Below are 22068 nucleotides of genomic sequence, written 5' to 3' on the forward strand. Positions count from 1 at the left end.
ATACCCTCTAAACTAAGCCTATAGTGTTGCCCATACAGTATGCTAGATTTTTTATGCTAGTCATACTGATATCCAAGTTGGCTTGACATACTGAATTTTTGGTTTGCATTAGCCCCATTTAAAGGACTTGACTGTGATCTTCTATTTTTCATTTTACCTGTTGACCTGGACTAGCTGTGTTTTACACACAGTAGAATCCTGTTGGCTGAATAGTGTTTTTGCCAGAATTTTTATTCAGCAAACCAAAGTATTAACCTAACAGCCCATCTAGTTGTCACATCCAAGATCAACATTGCATTCTTTAATATGTACACATTTATTTTTAGGCACAGACAAAATCATATAACTACAGACTTATTTGTAGTCTGCTTTGCTAAATGCCCCATGTTGTATAGTCTTCTCTAAATTGTGTTATGGATTTACAAATAAATGCAACTTAAATATCATTGCACTGCATATAAATAGAATTAGTTAAAATAATTCCGGTAAACAAGTGATTGAGCTAAGTGCCTTGCAATTGAGAGGAGCTCTTGGACTGGCTAAAGTTGGCTTTGTTTTCTTGTCACTAGGACGCCTTAACCTAATGTAACCAAATCTCTTTATGAAGCCCGCTCACGTTGAGAATGTTACCAGCTGCTTTGGCCTTGACACAACACTCACTGTAAGCCAGGCAGTATGTGCTGACCTACCTCTACAGTGTTTTAATGAAGCAGGAGCAACTAGAACACACCTTTGAACTAATATTATGCCCAATTGATATAAAAACTGCAGGCATTTACTTTCTAACCAGATTTTTTTTATATAATCCCTAGAGTCATACAGTAGGTAGTTTATGGGTGCTGTTATGTATGTTGGATTTAAAAAAAAAAAAAAAAAAAAGATGAGTTTACATATATCACGTTTTACATTTAGGTGTCTTTAAATAATATTCCAAATGAACATAATCACTACTTAGTTCACACTTTAACGTGGTCTCCTTTATCACAGGTACTGTAAGTGTATGATACAAAAAGTGGTACAGTTTCAATTTAAAACTCTTCTCTTTAATCTTAAACAGATTAAGTTACCTTTCAAACTGGTAGGACTGTTAAGATATTTGTAATTTTTCTCATTTGAAAAATTCCTCTTTTTGTCCTTTATTGGATCAGTGTATTATTTTGTGACAAGGATGATGTTCTTGAGATTTCCCTAATCAAATCTGGTCTTTAAAACCAGACCAGCAATGTTAGTTGGTAGCAGCTGTAGAACAGTCCCACTATTTCCATTCAATTTAAGCAGTCCTACTAAACCAGTTACTGCAGATGTCTTTTATTACTGACTTTGATTCTCCCTCATCCAGCAACAATGGGAATTTTCTGCTCTCAGTCTGTAGCTGGCATTCTTCCCAAGAGGGAAGAGAAAAAAGGCCTCGACAACAGTTCTTCACAGGGTTTGTTGCTAACCAGCAATATAAACAACCGATTAATTCTCCAGTCCATAATTAATGCCATAATGAATTAACAGAATTGCTGATTGCTTCCAATACAGATTTTAACTAATAAATAAGTCAAACTTGCAATAAGAAACATCTACTACATAAAGAAGGACCACCACTTTATATTGACAATGATCTATTTATTTTTAACTGATTATGTGCAATAGCCTGGTTCAATATAATTCAGTAGCATCATGGCCCACCCATTGCCTGTTGTTCTGCACACAGCTTAGCATAAATAATGATCCACTCTAAACTTTATTAACAATATGCAAATAAATGGGTAAATTATTACATCTTACTATTTTAAGCCTGCCACAGCCTAAATAATGGAAGCGTGCAAGATTTGAGAATTGTGATGATTTTTCAGTCATTCCAAACAAGTTTAACCATTCAAGCAGTTTATTAATACCAAGTCAACCCTACATCCTTACAAGTGAATATGTTGTCCGTGTAAAGTAATAACTACAGATACCAAAAGCCAGATCTAATCTAATTCTATTCCCTATGGCAGTAAGAACCAACTGTATCCTCGATATAACACCTGCTACAACAACTTTATACCTCACACCAATGTAGAAGGCCTCAAAGTTTTATAGTTATGTCCATTCTATACAAAATAACATTGTATTTATTTAATTAAGATTCAGAACCATTTTTTGTGTATATGTGTAGCCTATATGATCACAGTACTTGTGAGCAATAAATGATGTGCTATAACAATTACAAAGTAACAACTCCAAAAGCAACAACATAAGACATGCTGTATGTATTTTAAATTCAGTTTTGGGAGAAAAAAAAAGCCAAACAAAAAAAACCCCTCTAAAACTAACATTTTTAAACAAGTATGTGAAACAACAAGTTTATGATGGGGGTATCTAATCAGTTACCATAAGGGCCATTCTTCAGAAAATTGCCAATTATTTTGTAAAGTCCTGCTGTTATTCAGAACCCATTACACAATTTGTTTCTGTATTGAACAGTTTGACTAACTGTACCTTTTTTTTTTTTTTTTTTTTTTTTTAAACGAGACAAGTTTTGTGATGACTCAACAGGAAATGTTGTATCTTTTTTGTGTGCGTATTCGGTGTAACTTGAAATTGATTGCACTTCGTACTTCAAAATGTGCTGCAAATAATTATTTATAGGATTTTAACCATACATTATTACCAGGGAAGATAAAACAACCAAACATGCTATACAGTATATTTACGTTTATGCAACATCACAAATGATGCAAGTGTACTATAAAAACAGTGGTGACTATTCAAGTAAAAGGACCGCTTTGGTCCTAATTTCATTGAATCCCTCTTTTTAATTTTGCAGTGTTCCGTATACAGTGCATACAAAACAAAACATTGCTACTCACTGTGACACGCAAAGTATGTACAGCTGCTTGGAGTGTCTAAATAGACAGATGAGTGGCAGGAAATATCTATGAATGTTATGTCACCTATTCACTGTGATCCAAAATTAGTTATCATCCTAAACCTGGGGCAAATTTTATTTTCTATGCCACTCAGTCAGCATGCTATTACATACAGACAGATGCTTCCTTATGCCCCAGATTGATGCTAAACATGTATTTGTATAATATGTATTTACCACGCTTATAAAATTGCAGTGGAAATATAAATTAATATGTTTGCAAAATAAATAAACAAACATGCTAAAGCACTTAAAAAGTAGTGTTTTATAGAAATAGAACGTATATATATATATATATATATATATATATATATATATATATATATACATACAAACATACACATACAAACATACACACACACAGTATATAGAAAACAATCTAAATAAAAAAATGCACATGAAAATATTTTAAATTAGAAAAACCAACAAACAGAAAACAAAAAAAAAATACAAACATCTTTTAAAATAAACTTTATCCAATCCGTGTAAAACAATATTAAGCAATAGAAAAACTGAATAAAAATGCCAGTCTATAAACAGACAAGTGTAACAGATACAATAGTCAGGCCCACCAAACAATGTACAGCACAAGCACGAATTAGAAAATCATAAATGTAGTGACTAATTGCTCAACTAACTTTGTTCTAAAATCCGATGTCTCAATTGAAAACTGCCACACATAGACCTTCTTGTCTTAGAGGTTGATTTGATCAGCCTATACAAGCCACAGATGTTGTTTTTTTTTCATAAAACATTTTAAAAGTACAAGGGACCACGCTGGAGTAGTTGATCAAATTAAATCCTTAGTATCTTATAGGTTTCACCTTAAAATTGTGCTTGTGCTGTTTATCGCTTAGTAGGCATGACAGTGTTGATCTGGATTTAAAGAACAGTAACAGTTTTTATCTTGAAGAGCTTATTTTGTATATTGTGTAATAATAACTATATTAAGAATCTTTCATCAACCAAAGTTTTTGAAGCCAAGTTTTTCTGTCCGGTTGCGTTACAAATCAACTGAAAGACCTGTTGTGGAAAAAAAAAAAAAAAATGAATCAAATAATGCAAAATATGCCTTTTTGTACTTACCCTTAGGCAAGAAACATTTATATGGTATAACTGAACACCACCTGGTCACTTTTGCCTTGTAAAACAGTTTTTTATTCCTTACTTAAAGAAATAAGTGCTAATTAATTCTTATGTCTGCAAAGGTAGCTATAGTCGTTAGTGTTCACAAATTAATTGATGCTCAGCATTCAGCTGAAGTTTTGCCTGAAATGACCTAGAAATCTGACAGCTGGAGTTATTCCAAACTAGCAGTGTAACAGTTTGCTGCCATGAAACTTGTATGCTATCATTTTTGTGCCTCAAAGGATGAGGAGTGACCAAATATACTCTGAGGCACTCCATACGTAACAGTACAAAAAGTCAGAACGTAACGCACAGGCTGGTTATATCAACTTATAGAAGTTATAGCTATACACAGTACACTTACCTTTTGTTGTACATAGGTTAGCACAGCAGCCACGACAAAATCTTGAGTGCCAATATCCACAATACAGAAAAACAGTGTGTCAAAAATAAGTAGAGTGGCTTCATTTCCATAGTAGAGAACATCACTAAACGAATGGGAATCATCTGTGTGTGGGGAGAATAGTCTCATCAATTTACACTTCTCTCTAAAAATTATTATTTTTTGTTTTACAAATATATATGATACAACTAGAAAAATTATTTTTACCATTGTAAAATAAGCTTTTCTCAATTGGCTCCATAAATTCAATTCCAATAACTCTTTCCATGAATAACTTGTCTTTAACAATGTAATCCATTTCTCGGTGTGCCTGTGAACAAAATTTACAAAAAAAAAAGTAGTCGTATTTTAAGATCACTAATTTCTCCCACTTATGTTTTTATTGGAGGAAAGCCACTAGTACTAGTAAGAGGAAAGCCACTTGAAAATATAAAAATATCAGTTCCTGAATTCTGCAGCACTAACAGTGGGTGCAAGCAATTAGCTGGCTTTAGAAAACAGTGTATGGTAAACCACTGACATCATAGTCCAGTGATCAATAACTTTAGTGTGTATAGTGATATTGACATAAAACATACTGTACTTTGTTGCCTGCCTAACAGGGCTGACATACCGTCTTTGGTCTTTCTTCCCTTCCATACAGTAAACTAGTGAAACTAGCAAGAAAGAACTTGGATACATTAACTATTGTTCTGAGCAGTTTCTTGGCAGTCTTATAACTTTAAAATTGCTTTATTCTTCTCCATAAATTAGCCTTTGCATTTGCTTCAAAATGTGGCAGATTCTGTTGAAAGGGTTTTTTTAAGACTTACATGGTCAATAAATGAGCCCAGAAACATGTTCATAGTGTGGTAGGCCTTGGTGCTCTGTTCAAATGGATTTGCAGATGAATCCAACAAACGAGAAGGACCTGTTCTCTAAAAGATTATATAAAATGATAAGAAAAGCTATTCCACTTAAAATGACGTATAAATAAAAACAACACACCACAACTCAAACCAACCCTAGATAAAGGCTCACGGATTCTATCATACTGCAGTCTCATTTTATTTGTTATGGAAACCTGAAATGTCTGAATGTCAGTGCTTGGTAGCAGACCTCTCTGACCACAAAGGTTTTCCTAGAAGAAGAAGAAGAAGAAGAAGAAAGGATATTACTTAAGTTACAGATTAAGTCAGAAACTAGTTCATGTACTGTAACACAGAAACCTGAACCTTAAACTTGATTTAAATTAGCAAATTAAGTAATGATGGCTGTGTTTTTCGAGCCTACCTACCGCCTCTCTTTTCAGGTTGAGGTTCATCTCTTCCATATTGGTGTCTGAATGACCATGCACTGAGCGTCCATGAATATAATACCCAAAACATCTGTTTGAGAAGAGCAGCACTGAGATCTACAACAAACACAAAATGGTACCATAAGGTTTACAATGAAGACAGCATTCTCAAATAAGGACACAGTAAAAGAATGAAGGGTGTAATAATACTCACATTGCTCACAGAACACAAGTCCACAAACTGTCTAATTTTATCTTCTACAAATGTTTCATAGAACACTGTGAAGAAAATCACCTGAAAAAAAGTTAAGTAAAATGATGCCCAGCTTTGTTGTGCTATATAGCAAGCCTATCTTTGATGCTATTCATAATAATGTTAAATAAATCTCTCTCTTTACAGGATAAATATTGAAAAATAGACTACGGAATATCATGGAATTGGCAGTGTGGCAGGGTGCACAGGTGTGGGGAATATTGGGTGGCAGGGAGGGGGTTAAATTCCTCCCTGCAAAAACATGTGGGAATGCGGCTGGAGCAGAAATTTGAATTAGGAGGTGGAGATTCCTGTTGTGTTGCTTTGCTGTGTTTATGTCCATGAGTGTGTTTTGCATACATCTTTTCATTTTCGCCATTGTGCTGTTTTGTTTGTTAATGTGTTTTGTTTAGTGTTTGTATTGTTTTATTATTAAAGTGTGAAAAAGCGCTTTAAACCTTACAAGTTCTGTCTGTAAGTCTCGCTTCCTGCCAGTTAACATCTTGGGCCATGACACTACCCTGCTTATACAGCTAGAATCAACATTAACATTTCCCTTTAGACAGAACTGAAAATAGATAGGCTTAAGGAACCTATAATTGTTAGTAGTACGACACATTTTGAAAGCATAACAATAGAATTAATCTACTATAAAAAGGGAGTGATTTAAGCTTGACCTCTTAACAGAAAAATCTTCAATATCTGCCTGTTTAAAAAATTGTTTATATTTGAAGGTGCCAGCAGGTGGCAGCTTAACTTTAACCATCAGGTTCAGGTCATGTGCAGAAGAGGAAAACAAACAAACAAAAAAAAAAACACAGTTAGGCTTTCTACTTAATGCAAAACAATGACAAAATTCAAGCAAAAAACTGAAAAATGTGACAGTCAAATAATATCTGACAAATGCCTACTTGTAAAAATCCAATCACTAGCCACACAGATGTTGCTACACCATATCTCAGAATGAGACTCCATGGGGCTTGATAGCTTTGGGGGTCTCTACTCAGATCAGAAGAAGGATCCATGAGTGCCAAATTTGAGAAGCCAACCACCTGCAGTGAACAATGTCAGAACACCTTTAACATATCAGCATACACCACTATTAACAACAGTTACTCCATATCAATACAGATGGCAGAAGTTAGTTCAGCAATTACAGAGCCTCAAAAAGTGGCTTTTTAAAGCAGTATGTGGGTGGTTTTGGCCTTTAACACAAGCTTACGAGTAGACTTACCTCAAGAAAGAAAAGGACAGCAAAGATTTGAAAAACTGGGTTGATTTTCCGTAAGGTCTGAAGTTCATTCCATTCATTTGCAACAAAGTAAGTCCTCCAGATGCTCACTGGGGCAGGTGCAGATTTCATATCACCGTTACCTTTGAGAACAATAAATGAGTCTGCTGTGACTCGCTGTTTTTTAGGGAAACTACATGTGTGTTCTGTGGATGAGTTATTTTTTGTAGCTATTTTATTAAATTTGGAAAAGAATAACTTTTGAAAAGTACAGCAGGCGTGGTGATCTGTAACTTCAAATAACATTTTTTATATTCGGTTGTCCTGAGTGAATATTTCTCTTTCCTGGATCTCAATTTGCATTCATTACAATCCAACAGAATGACCGGGAGAATCACACTGTTACAAATTACACTGCATTGCTAAAATGCATAGCTTGATATAATTCTTAGAATTAATGAGGATAGCTGTAAACAAGCTATAGAACAGCTCATGGGTTATTTGGGAATCCTCATTTGTGGAATAACTACATTTCCTGCCTATTTACTTGTATTTTTAGCACAGTTATAGTTATGTAAAATGTATATTTTTAGGATTATAAAAGCCTACCTTCAGCAGTCTTGAGAACTTTCCCTCTAGGTCTCTCCCAATCAATAAAGAAGATGTCTATGGACACATGGTTTATTATTTTGTGTAGAAACTGAACTGCCTGAAAGAAAATTTAATTAAATTATATTTTTACTATTAAAAACATTAAGAAAGAAATTGGCAATCTTACAGTTATTATCAAGTTCTTTTACATTAAAGCAAAAGGTTCATGCAGAATATATGACATACCTTTAGGGCAAATGCACATCCAACATAAGTAACAAATCTGTTTTCTTGCACAGGTAAAGGTAAAAGAACTGTGACAAACTGTTGTGCCTAAATAAAATAGAAAACAAGTGAAATATTCAAGAACATACATCTTGTATACATCTATAATAGTGTAAAATAAAAAAATAAAAAAACACAACAATAGCACAACAAAACACTTTAAATAAAAACAAATTTGCCTCTACAGTTTGGCCAGTATTGCCATAAAAGATGAAGAAATAAAACTGAACAAAAAAGTCAGAAGGCTGAAACAAACTTCACATTTTATAATATAACACGTGGAACGACACCCATGCAATCTCTTTATAAAAACAACTTACTTTGAAAAAAATAAGCCAATAGAGTCCAGTGCCAACAGTTACAACAAAGAAAACATTTGCCATGTCTCCAGCGAAAAAGAGCAAAAACTTCAGAACATTCTGGGAAAACAAGACAGAGACACCAATAGAAATCTTCTGATCAGCGTTTAAGTCAGTGATTCTTAAGCACTTACTAGTGGCTGCACTGAAAATATTGATATATGAAAGTTTTATTTATTTATTTATTTTATTTAAATTTATTTATATAATAAAAACAAAGTGTTTCATTTAAAAAATACGGCAGCCCTTCTCAACTGTGCTGGATCTTAATTCTCAGACCCTTCTAAGAATAAAGAGAGTCAAAAATCTGGTGTTTTGCTAGATTTTGTCTTTTTTTTATTTCTCGAACAACAGGTCACACTTAAGTTACTCAATCATATAAATTGATCTAAGTTAAAACTATACCTAAGCTACATCCATCCATCCATCCATTATCATTAACCGCTCAATCCTTTACAGGGTCGTGGTGAGCCGGAGACACAGGGCGCAAGGCAGAATCTATACCCTGGATGGGATGCCAGTCCATCGCAGGGCACCACACACATACTCACTCAGAGGGCAATTTAGAATGACCAGTCAACCTGAACAGCATGTCTTTGGACTGTGGGAGGAAACCGGAGTACCCGGAGAAAACCCACGGAGACGCGGGGAGAACATGCAAACTCCACACAGACAGACCCCTAGACCGGAATAGAACCCAGGACCCTGGCGCTGTCAGGCATAAATCTGCATAAATTATTGTCTAAATATAATCATAATACACACCTGGAGATCAATTAATGGTGATCCAACTCGCCTTTTCCAACTAACAGTCTTTAACAGGGAGTTCAAAACTGCCATGCCACCAAGGACACCCAGAGCAACCTATATCAAGCAGATATTGCTGAACAGTTATATCAATATAAAAGACAGATGTGCAATACAGCTCTGGCTCCATATATATATATATATATATATATATATATATATATATATATATATATATATATATATAATCAAAGAGCCAGCTGCCCAAAGTTTTGATATGTTGAACATATCTTTTTCAAGGGAGCATGTGTGTTTGAATCAAAACATTGGAGATATTTATAAGTTTTTGATGGCATGACAACTATTTTCACTATATATCACTGAATCACAAAAAACAATCAATAGTTTCTTGCCTTACCATATTTTCCAGATTCTACAAGGGTAGGAACACAAAAGTACAAAGCAATTTAAAAGAGAAGTACACCCTTTACATTGTGTTACAAATAGTATGTTTTACCTTCACGTCTAAAATAAGACTTATGTTGTGATTCTAATCAAACTTACATCAGTCTGGACCTGAGCTTCACTCTGGTTCATTTCATATTCAACGGAGAAGGATACCTATATTAAAGAGAAAAACAGTAAATACCATGGAAGTATTTTAGCAGTTAGATTCAGTTATGTCATGGCATGTTATAACACTATGTTAAAAAAACAAAACAACAACAAACAAAAAAAAATTGTTGTAAGGTGAAGCAAGCACAATAGTGTGTGTGTGTGTGTGTGTGTCTTGTTATACTAGTGGCCTGTGTTTCATGACAGAAACTTTCCTGCATTGTTTAAATTGGATGTGCTACCCTGTAAGTCTTACAGCATCATGTTCACAAAAACAATTAAATTTGATTCAAAAACTGCTTGTTTGATGTGTCTCCAGTCAAAATGTACTGTATCATTATGTTTCCCACTAAAATAATGTTTCAGAAAGGAGACATCAACTTAGTAGTAAGAATTTATTTGTAGTAGTAAACAATTTATTGTTTGCTAAAGATATGCCTGACGGGCACATGAACAATTGGCAAACAGTTATGCCTGACATGAACATGGTAGCTGACAGATACGTAATCCATTCTACTTTATAACTGGGCTCATGGTCTTATCCATTGGAGCTCGATAGCTGACCCAATGTTGGCCAGGCTAAGATGAATGCAATACAGTGATTAAGAATGAATTGGCCAGAGGGCAGGACAAGTGGCACTTGGGCCACCTTCCCCCTAGACAAGGCATGCTGCAGGGTGGAGGCAGGGGAGAAGGACCAAACAAACAAAAAGACGGGTTTGTGGGCAGAGAGACCTATTTAACTGGTTAAACTGGTAACGTGTGCGATTACTGGGTGGAGTCTCTTTTCGGAAAAACAACACGTTTCCAATTCTGTTAAACTTATCCTTAAAAAATAATACACAGCAAGTTCAGATTCCTAACTTTGCTGATAACTTACTGAAACAGATTGAGTGTCGGGAGCTGACACAAGAACGTCAGTGTAAGAAACAGTCATCAGTGGTGTGTTGATGACTCCTTTTTTAGTTTTAGGCTCAAGTTGGATACTGAAAAAGACATATTGACATATTAAATTAGATTTAACATTTAAATGCCTGCTTTGCAATTTTTTTGGAAATAAAACACTAAAACAGGATTTTTTCAAAAGGTCATAAATGATAACTCCAGTGTAATCAAGAAATCGGTATGTAGCATTGATTTTGGCATTTTCAAGCGGTTGTTATGCCTATTTTGTTATTAAATAATCAGAAATTTCTGAAATAATGTTAATATCTTAACGAGCAGTGCTTCTTGCAAATATTTATTTTGTTTGCATGGAATTTAAAAGCAAATCTGTTAATTATCATAATTTATCAGGAGTTAATTTGCACTTGGAAAAGGGGGGTTTTAATTAACGAAAGAGTACATAACTCACATTAAAACAGTAATTTAACAGACCACAGCTGTGACACCAACGACAGAGATAGAAATTATCAATTCAACTGTAGCTTGCAGAATTCTGCATAATTACATTATATGACAGCTGACCTCTCCTGTAGATTTTATTTGGATTATACAACTCAAATCTTGGTAAACAAAATGGCATATTAGATATTACAATAAAGTTTCCTTGGGTGATTGCGGATTTGCAATGCGTCCTTGGCTTTTACCACCTGTGTCTAATCCACACAAGAATGAAGGACAGGCATACAAGGACACACAGATCCACGAGGAATGTGATCAAGATCATTGACATGGATTTTACCTAAGCATATTTGTAATGTTGTCAGATTCCCCCCACGCTTTTTGTACAATGTACGCTTTCACACATCTGTATGCATATATTATGTTCTTAAAATACTGTAAGTGGTCGGTGGCTGCTTCTAATCACGTTGAGTTTATTTACTGTGGAGGAGAGCAAAGAGTACCACAGAAAATGCATGATTAGAGGAATTCACTGAACAATTCATTATAAACAAATTGTGTATTTTTAAAAGCTTAATAAACACACGAGGAAGTGTTACATATATGGTATACATGATTTCCATTACAAGATTAGGTGTTAAAACTTCATGCTAATATTGGACTCAGCTCTCATCAACAGCCAATTGAGACATAGCTTCTTTCGCTGTAAACTAATGTGATCCATCTGAGTTTCCTTCCATCTGATGATGTAGATATACTTCTGCTTGAAGTGTAATGCTGGCTCCAGGGATCAGCCTACTTTGCCTGCCTGGCAAATCAGAACACACAGTGGCTGCAATGAGGGCTCCAGGGATCACCACAGTGCAGCCCCCCTAGAGCATCAGCATGACAACCGTCTGGACTGAGCAGAGTAGGGTATAACAACTAACTACAAACTATGGGACATATTCCCTGAATGTGACACTAATACATGAACATGTATTAATGATATAACTGGACTAATTAATGAAACTGCTGTCTTAGGAAAAAAGCAAACTGCTGTGTCTTAGGAAAAAGGGCCCTTTGGTTCCTGCAGGAGTACTGAACTGAAGATGACCAGGGCTAGGAGGGGGGCATCTGGACTGGGCGAGGTTGAAAGGACAGTGAAGAGACCACAAAACTGCAAACACAAGCAGTTTGGTGCAATGAAGACATAAATATAGATGTCAACAAGTCCCAACTGCAACAAGCAGCTGCTGGAGAAAAGGAAGCAGACAAAAGACAAATTTCAAAGACTCATGAGTTAAAAAGGCAAGATACATAAATGATCTAATGAAAGTGGCTACTCAGCAGAGTAAAAAGACTATAAATATCACCGCTAAACTGAACATTTTGCGCTCCACATCGAATGCTAAACAAGGTGCTGTCACTCTGCTAAGCAAAGCTGCGACTATCTAAAAACGGACCCAAGATGGAACTCTGCCTGAAAATGGACCCAAGAAGAGAAAGCAAGCTGCAAGCGAATCACTACCACAAGCAAGGAGACTGAGGCCCAGATGGAGGACTGCCGTAAAACTTACAGCAACTGTTATCAGACAAACCAGTCTGTTGTACACCAGAGTATCCAAAAGAAACTGTGCTCTGCTACCTGCGTAGCTAAAAGATTCAGCGAAGAGGTCAAAGCAGACGGGCGCTGTTGTGGATCCTATACCGAGGACTGAAGACTTTGTTGCAGCTGTTTGATGATTCTATTGAGAATTGAAAGCTTTGTTGCCGAGTTTGATCCAACATGGGTTTGAAGACTTTGTTGCTGAGATGAGAGCCTTTTGTAATGGACACTTCAACAGACTGAGTTTCCAAACCAGCGGACGAAAAGTCTAAGCTTCAAGGAACCGTCGAGTATAATTACAGTTGCATTTTCCTTTCATAGAACTAAATTAATTAATTGTAACACATTCACATAAAATTTTACTGTTAATTATTGAGTGTGCATACTTTGTGTGTGAAATAACTTTTAGTGAAACTTGATGAAGTAACTATAAGTAATCTACCTCATTGTTGTATGAAGAATTTCTTTAAAAATAAACTTGCCATATACAGTACAGTACTTAATCTATATACCATTGATAAGCTTAATGTGGTATATTCTAAGATTGTCTGCATCATTTCAGTTAGGCTGCATGTGTGCTTGTATGTGGGCATGTGTGTGAGCAAGCTACTAGCTATGTCAAGGCTTGCTGGAGCTGCTGCTTTGTGTATGAGGAGACAGGCAGTGTCATATTTCAATTGCCTGCTAGCCAGCATGAGTGCAGTGATGGCTTTGGACTCGTGTTTGGTGCTTAGAGACAGAGATTTACTGACTTTTCTGATTTCTGTTTAATATTTGTATACTTAATAAAATACTAGTGTTGAATTAAACATTCCTTGTGTCTGCACGTGTATATGTGTTCACAGTAAATCCTCAATCTTTGTAACATGTCAATTAAATATTAATAAGAGAACTAATCAACCCAGATAAACATTAAATTATCAATTATTGAATTGTTCCTACAAAACACAATTGACAGTGCAAACTTATTTATTAATAGCCTACAAGCCATACAAACTAAGATAAATACAAAAGTAGATGTCAGATGGCTTACGATATTTTTTCTTTTACAAAAAAAGATTGCAAAATGCACAATAAGAGTTATATATAGTAAGTTTTGCCAAACATGTATTTTGATTAACGAGTTCCTCCTATCTAGTTGTTGACAGGAAGTGATGTACGTGACCTGCGACAATTAAGCTTTTTAACGAGAAACACATTCACTAACGAACTCAGACTTCATTTCAAAGCATTAACTGATTGATTTAATTAACACATTGTTTGAAAATCACTAGCTACTAAAGCTCTCGTTACTATACCACCAATAACACTGTTTTTTGAAAATCCTGCCCTTTGTGTCTGATTAGATAAATAATATTTTAGCAAACATCCACTTAGAATATGATTAACTATGATTACTTCTTTTGAAGGATGGTTTACAGTTATGCAAATTTACACAAAGTTGTATATAAAAATTTAGAAACAATACAGTACATGGAAAATAAACACATTGTGCTTTTGACATTTGGACAACTTTTGAAAATTCTGAAAGCAAGATATTAATATTAATGTTAAATATTGAATTATCATAAACACCACTATCCCAGCAAATTCATTTTCATACAGAATATACATTTCCCACCTGATGGTTATTTTTGTGGCAACACGTATTACTTTTGGCTGGTTAGCCAATGTGTTTTCACGCCCACTTAAAGTATCCACCAAGAAAATACGACGAGTCAAATACCAATTGTTCAAGTTGTCACCTAGGTTAAGTATTAAAAAAAAAAAAAATACTGTTATACAAAAAGAGCAGTACCATAGTTTTATGGAACATCTTTATGTAAAATATTTATTAGAAGCATATGTTACAGTTCTAAAGCTAGACTAAAGAAATCTGAAGATATGCAAAGACATGATAAGAAAGGACTGCAGAACTGCAGATTAGATAACATTTTCATAGCCGAATTCAGGGGGAATAACTTACACAGAACATTTATAGACAAAAGAATATTTTATATACAAAAGCAGCAGAATATATAAGAGCAGCTCATCCATCTGTAAAAATTTAAACCCACATGCTTCCAACAGCAGTGTCTACCATATGGGAGGATTGCTGGGCAATCAGAAGCTACATTGTCACCCCCTGAGATAAGAGATTAAAACTCACCATGCAGTACGCCAAAATGAAATGTTAAATGTTAAAAAGAACACTGGGAGCTGAGGTAGGGGATATGGCCAGTAACAGCCCATTTACTCTTGACACTTTGGCTCATGTATTCCAGGGAATAGCCTGTATACTTAAATGCTAAATAGTTTTAAGAATTAACAGAAATAAAAATTCTGCTAAATACCACTTAATCTTATTAAAGGACTTGAGCATACCTTGGTTTACAAACTGCCCATTATATTGAAGGTTCAAGTTTCGAACAGGCACAGCCCAAAGACTCTTCTGTCCATTTCCAGAAATAAAATCCATGTAAATATCATAAAACATTGGCTCTGGAAAATCAGTTAAAATCTTTGAGAGTGGAATTTGGCACTGTTGAGGGAAAAAAAAACAAAAAAAAAACTGAGAAATATTTTGATTTACAACTGGTAATAAAGACAAAATGTAAATATAGTGTTGGTGAGCACTAACACCTGTAAGTCACCTTGGATAAAGGCATCTGCCAACAAATAAATAAATAATAACAATTTAATTAAAAGTTATAGACTTTGAATTTATTTAGCTATATCTCAAATCTCTCCAAGGGTGGTTTCCAGTTTTTTTTTTTTTTCCTTCTTCCTAGGTGTCTTTTGTGAACAACAGTGAATCCATCTGTGGCACTGACATAGTGTAAATGTCACATGTGTATGTGCTGAAAATACCTCAGGGATAAACAAAACTACTGGGGATATAAGGATCTGGCCATTTGCCATTGTTTGCCTAGAACAAGGTCTTTGTTGAATCCATGGTCTGATTATTAAACAACGTGGTCCCAATGTAAAAATGTACTTATACCTATCTAACCAAAAAATAAACTAAATACTCACACTTTGTCGGTATGTGGTTCCAAATCTATAGGCAGCATTCAGCCTGATAACTGTGTCTGGACAAAGCTGGAACAACAGAAGTGAAATAAATATAACCCTCATAATATACAGTATAATCCTGTCATAAAAGTAATAACACATCTATGTAATGTAAATAGTGGTGGGACGAAAACAGGATTTCCAAGTTGGGACATTCGCTCATAATTTAAATATTTGTTAAGCTATTAGCTTGTTTTCAAAAAGTAATAAAAACCATTATATTGCTCAGAACGCAGGCAGAGACAGCATAGCAGCAGAGGAAGGGGGTCATGGCCCCTGTATGTGAGCCTTTATTTTACAGCAAGATGTCACAATATGCAACACGTTAAAGTAGAAAAATATCCCAGAGTAAAGAATACGTTGTGTAGGCCTTACTTTACTGTAGTGAACTAAACTACAAAACAAAGGCTGCCAAATAGCAGTTCAAGTTAAACATTGTTTTGTTTATTCCTCAAATAAACAGTACATAAAGTTGACACCACATTTTATTAATTTTTTTAAAACTTTTTTCATTCCTTGCCATTGTCGTTTCTTCACATCATAAAGTAATAACATGAGGTTTACTTGTGCCTTTTTATAGCTGAACAAGGAAACGAAAACTGAAATTTAACTTTAAACACTTACAAACTCAAGATTTTGGTTCTTATTTATTACATTCCACATAACAAAAAGTTGCAACAAAAAAGACATAACAAAATCGATATAAAAATCACTAAACAACATTTACAGTATTTCAGAATGACGTGCTTGCCTTTTTTTCTGTTGCATGAAATTCTGACTCGTTCTAAAGCAGCACAATGCATTTTTTATTTTTTATAAAAAAATCTCACATGGCGCTCAGTCAGATTATTTTACTTCAGCCTTGCGTAAACAACATGCTGCAATGTTTAATGCTATACAACCATCCTTTGTAGATTTTTTTTTTTTTTTTTTTTTTTATTTGGAAATGATTCCACACATGTGACTTTGCAGAATTTAAGCAGCTCAAAATCTCTGTGTACTTCTGCCATATTTTCTTTTGTGTTAGCACTGCTTTTCATGGAAAATTATCTCGCAAGATAAGACGTCATTTTCCAGTAGATGTTTCCCTGAATCAATTTAAACAAAGATACCGGTATTGCTGCTCAAATACCGGTTATTGTACTGACTGATGAATATCACAATATACCGGTATATCAGTATTATCGCGCACCCCTAGCTTATATTATAACTGACCTGCAAAGTGCCTCCTTTGACATTCTGCCACTTCAGGAAGTCCCCTTTCGTATTGTACACAGCAGCTGTAAACTGAATATTTGTATTCTGAAATAAAAAAGCAATAGGTACAAAAGATTATAAAATAGAAAAGTATTTTGTTTAAAGTACCAACTTTTGAGTTCAAAGCCTGGATTGCATTGTATTTTCACAATCTGAAAGAGGCCAACATGCGTGTTCAAACTATTTGGAAAGCACAGAAAGAAGCTGCACAGTGCCCCCTAGAGATTTCAAAATATTTTGTCCTTCTGATAACTCCCTCACCAGCAATAGTCACTGTCAGGAGAGCTTACAATCAAGGTACAATGCTGTAAAAATAGCCACTGACTGTATCAGAGCACACATACAGTAAAGAAAATGAGTTACCTGAGCTGTACCCTTAAAACTAAAGCTGGTTGGAAATGGCTCTGCGGAAAGAATTCGGGATGCTAATCCAGCCTGATCACCATAGTACAACCACGGAAGATTCGCCCTCCTGAATAAAATGTGTACAAAATCCACAACAATTGACATTAAAATAAGGCTAAAAAGCATAATGTGATGTACCCCAGTTGTTTTTTAATAAACCATATTCACAATTTGTTATTGTGGATATATATTTTACAGGGCCATGTTTAACAACTTGCTACTGTACCAGCACTGAGAAACATCGACAGTTGTAAAATGTAAAAAAAAAACCCAAGATTTTAAAAACTTAGTAGTTTGCAAAAACACGCACTGGAATAATTTAGACAAAGGAATGAAATTAGGTTACAACTTGTAAACCAAGTAGTTGTTCTGAATAAAGAAGTGCAAGGCTTACCAAAAGGATATCATCTGAACAGAACCTAGCGCTGCAGTGCTTCTATATACTGTATTAAACAGTCCACAGGCATCATTATTCACAGAGCTTAACGAATTCAGATTCATTACACACATATTGCCAAGAGCTTGGCAAGCAGTCAGGTTGGAATACATCTGCAAATAAAAAAATTAAAATAAAAAATGAAATAAATAAAAGCTTCCATTTTGAAAATATTAAGTGTGTGACATATACGATCAAGGAACAGGGCTATTACAATAAACAGGGATATATACAGCATGTAAAAAATAGACTTTCCATCACAATGTGTCACACATCTCAGTAATAAGAAAACTAACCTTGCTTAGCTTCCAAGCACCTTTACTGTAAAACATAATACTGTGGATCATAATCTGTCAATCCCTTCTATTTTTATTGTTTATCCTTCAACAAATGTTATTTATATGTATTTATATATACACACATTATATATATATATATATATATATATATATATATAACAGAAGTATGTGATGTTTTAATGCATCATTACCAGACATGCAGCAGCTACAGCTTGCACATTTTGGGCAAACCACACCGACTGCACAGATATGGCCTGTGTGCAAGAAAAAAAAAAAGTTATTACATGGTTATGTATGCCCAATAATGGAAAGCATTACTGCTTGAGTAAGGTGGCATTTCTGTAATAAGCTCGGTACACAAAATGACATGCATTAGGGCTACACTCAGTTTGTTAAATATACTCCATGCAAATGTAATAAAAAAACTCTTTAAATTGGGTGCCTGATTTATCCAGGATTTACCCTTAAGTTACATGGTACGATAAGCACTAACTTAGAGTTGCTTTACTAATGTAGGGCCTACAGTTTCATTTATGAAAGAGGTCTCTTTCCATTTTAAACAGTTCCTCCAGACAGTAGCTCTTAATTCAGTTTATAGGACAAGATCATCAAAAAAAAAAAAGCTAAAAATGAAAAATGCACTTTAAGCTTTACAGTATGGTAAGTGGAATATCCCTACCATTTACAGTCATTGGGATAACAGTATAGGAACAAGTTAGAGTTTTAATAAACAAATGTCACAAAGGCTCCCACCCACAGCATAGGAAAGTCTGAAGCTGAATGATTGATTCGGTTGAATAGACTAAATATATAAGTCTAAAGCACTTGACAGAATATCTAAAACAGGGGGACAAACTGATTTTACTTGGAGACAACCATCTTGCAAATTTAAAAACCTCACTGTCATATTTGCTCTATTACATCAATGTGTGCCCTGTAGTTATCATTTGAATATAGTTATGTTATTCTGACAGGCACTTCAATATTTACTTACCAACTGTGCATAGTTGACAACTGAAACAACTGTTGTTGGCAAATTATTTTGAGGGAAACATAAACCTCCTGCCTGTAAAATGATTGGAAAAAAATTATATATCTCAGCGAGAGCGATAACAGCTATAACAGAATACTGTGTCTCAGTATCCCATATAGCACTGCTCACATCCCTAGTAGTAAAAAAAAAAAAAAAAAAAAAAAAAAACATGTTATGGTTGAAAACGCAGACTTTGAGATATTATGCTTTTTACAAATACACATTTTTAAGGCTAGCGGGACCTCTGCATCTCATTAAATGGTCACACAAATTAGTTGTGTTACCAGAGGGAGTATCCCAAACATTACACTCTTTACTTTTCTTTCCATCTTACTTTAGACAATAATTGCCAAACATCGGAAGGCACTGTAGTTTGGTCGATACGGCATAGCACAACGCTCTTAACTTGCTCTGTTACTTTGAAGACTCCTGCACAGATCCAATATCATCAGTAAACACTCACACGGGGCGGGGCAGGGGGGAGAAGGTGAGCTAAATCGCATGCAGATTCAGCGACTCAGACTTGAGGGGAGCATAGATGCTCTGCGCTTAATGCAAAAAAAATAATTGCCATTTCCAAATTTAATTAAAAAAAATAAAAAGCTTTCCTTTATTTAAACCCTTTACACAAAAACGATACACAGGCTTGACTATCAATAGTTGACAAACAATAGGATGCGCTGATAAATCGATACATCGCCTTAGATTTAAATTAAAGTTAAAAGTGCCATATTTAGATTAGATTAGAAACCGCAGGTACACACTTTAAATTTTTATATGCACTTTTATAGGAAACATAGCCATTCTGATACCATTTTTAGACATTTAGATATACTGTGTCTATACTGCAATGAACTGTAACAGTATTCATGTCTTATGGTAAAGGCACCTCTGGAGTGTTTCAAATATTTATCAATTAACTAAATAATAATAACAACAACAATAATAATAATAATAATAATAATAATAATAATAATAATAATAATAATAATAGATCAAATGCAAAGTGTTCCAGTAAATAAATACATTTACTTACAGGTATATTTGTCTGGCCACACGTACAAGAGTTGGTTGTGTTAATATATGTTTCTTGACACCTGACACACCTGTTAAAGAACAAGAAACAATGGTTTACTATAACATGTTCTGTATAGGAGGCGGTGTGGTCCAGTGGTTACAGAGATGGGCTTCAAATCCCAGCTCAGCAACTGACTCCTTGTGTGACCCTGAGCAATTCACTTAACCTCCTTGTACTCCGTCTATTCTGGATGAGACGATGTTTTAAGTGACTAAAAGCGCTTTGTGACTATGCAAGGCACTATATAAAATGAAGATTGTTGTTGTTGTATCATTTACATCATAAATGATAGAGGAATGACTTACCTGTCTCCAAAAAGATTAGGGACTGCGAAGGACGGCTCAAAACCATTGCAGGCTTCACAAATGCCTTCATCCAATAACATTCCATTTCTGTTCCGTTCCACTGAGATGAGAAGCATACAATTAAAAAATAAACACAAAAGTGTGCTAGTGTGCATTGTTTTACACTATAGCAAGTAGTGATGCTCCTGACCCACTCCTGGTTGTGCCATTTTCTAGCATATTAAAGTAAATAGAAAAAAATCTAAAATAAATGGATGACCTTAAACGGACTGAACCTGTTGCACCACCTAGTCTTTTCAATATTATAAATATCATACCTAATATACTTCCTGGTGGGCACTGGCATTTTCCTTCAGTATTTAAACCTCCTGGACATCTGATGCAGCCAAAACCATCCTGAGTGACTCCCTTAAAAACACAGTTCCATTCTATTACTTTTAATGATACAAAATTGTTCTTAAAATCAATACACCCAGCTGTCTTTATTCCAAAAACAAGTTGAATATTTTGTATTCTAAAAAGAATGGGGGGTGGGGTGGGAGGGATCAAAATAAATCCATTAATATGCACATACCGGTTTGCTGTCACTTGGGCATTTTTGACATGTTATAGCTCCTCCATTATTGAATACCATTCTGTGTCCAACTTGGCAAACACATGAAGTACCTACAAGATAAACACACAAACCTACACAAGCAATTCAGAAACATACCTGCTAAATACTATTGAACAAGTACAGTATGTCAGTTACATACATACCCCCACACTGCAATAGTTTGCAAAATTAACCCTATCAAATACATAGAAACCATATAAGTGGTTTACTAAATGTAATGAATCCACCATTAGAGGCGTCCAACTCTGCAATGCACCTGAAACTGCAGCACAAACATTTCAACCTTTGCGTTTGTATACACTGTATACGTACATGTATAGTTCCTGTATGTTTTTTCAAGAATTGTATTCACAACTGTCTAGTGCAGTGTTGTGAATCAAATTCTGAAAATCATGCACATACGTATATATGCACTACTACGGTTAAAACGTGATAGGCTATGGCTCTTGTTTTCATGTAGCACGGAGAAATTGATTTGTTATTATCTACATTTATTTTTTCTTTTATTTAGTAAAATGCATTTGAATATTTAAATATATCCATAAGTTTTTCTAGCGTACTACTTTCTTACCAGAAACACTTCTCACTTGGTTTATTTCGCACTGAACGCAAGACAAGCTAGAAATATCAAAGTATTTTTCACTTCCGCAGTGTGAGGGCTGTTGAAAGGGTATGGCAAACTGTTGACAAGAGTAAAGTCTGGTTTTTAACAACACAAGAAACAAAACTGATATACAAACAAACATAGAGCGCGCTCCCGTCGCCATGGCAGGCAGCAGCATCAGCAGGATTTATCTTCCAGTATCCCACAATCCTCTCAATAGTTCTGCGGGGGCAGCAGTGGCTTTATTCTATGGTTCCGT

At 34.9% G+C, this 22068-nt stretch overlaps 1 protein-coding gene across 2 annotated transcripts; it reads right to left on the reverse strand.

Moving 5' to 3' along the window:
- Positions 1-3362: 3362 nt before the first annotated feature.
- Positions 3363-22068, reverse strand: LOC121314981 (meckelin-like). Of its 2 annotated transcripts, none has more exons than XM_041248798.1 (28): positions 21777-22068; positions 21164-21255; positions 20907-20997; positions 20590-20689; positions 20243-20312; positions 19168-19239; positions 18365-18427; positions 17833-17987; positions 17397-17505; positions 16992-17078; positions 15738-15803; positions 15087-15243; positions 14344-14467; positions 10671-10776; positions 9740-9796; positions 9194-9292; positions 8390-8488; positions 8031-8117; positions 7803-7902; positions 7197-7336; positions 6874-7014; positions 5924-6004; positions 5710-5826; positions 5497-5553; positions 5246-5350; positions 4641-4743; positions 4395-4537; positions 3363-3925 (listed from the first exon to the last, which is right to left on the reverse strand). In XM_041248798.1, the coding sequence occupies exons 1-28, from the start codon at positions 21985-21987 to the stop codon at positions 3845-3847; spliced, it is 2913 nt and encodes a 970-aa protein (XP_041104732.1). In that variant the 5' UTR covers positions 21988-22068; the 3' UTR covers positions 3363-3844. The 2 variants fall into 2 exon arrangements, with proteins under 2 accessions (XP_041104732.1, XP_041104731.1); XM_041248797.1 differs by having other exon boundaries at positions 5437-5553; positions 21777-22067.

The sequence above is a fragment of the Polyodon spathula genome, chromosome 4, assembly GCF_017654505.1.
Source record: "Polyodon spathula isolate WHYD16114869_AA chromosome 4, ASM1765450v1, whole genome shotgun sequence".
Classification (NCBI taxonomy): domain Eukaryota; kingdom Metazoa; phylum Chordata; class Actinopteri; order Acipenseriformes; family Polyodontidae; genus Polyodon; species Polyodon spathula.

Excerpts from the sequence above, each read along its gene's own strand:
- LOC121314981 (XM_041248797.1), bottom strand. The coding sequence starts at position 21,987 with ATGCTGCTGCCTGCCATGGCGACGGGAGCGCGCTCTATGTTTGTTTGT. Across the intron at positions 20,998-21,163 it reads GCCCAAGTGACAGCAAACCG|GGAGTCACTCAGGATGGTTT; the intron begins GTATGTGCATAT and ends TGTGTTTTTAAG. Across the intron at positions 5,827-5,923 it reads ACTTGTGTTCTGTGAGCAAT|ATCTCAGTGCTGCTCTTCTC; the intron begins GTGAGTATTATT and ends TGTTTGTTGTAG.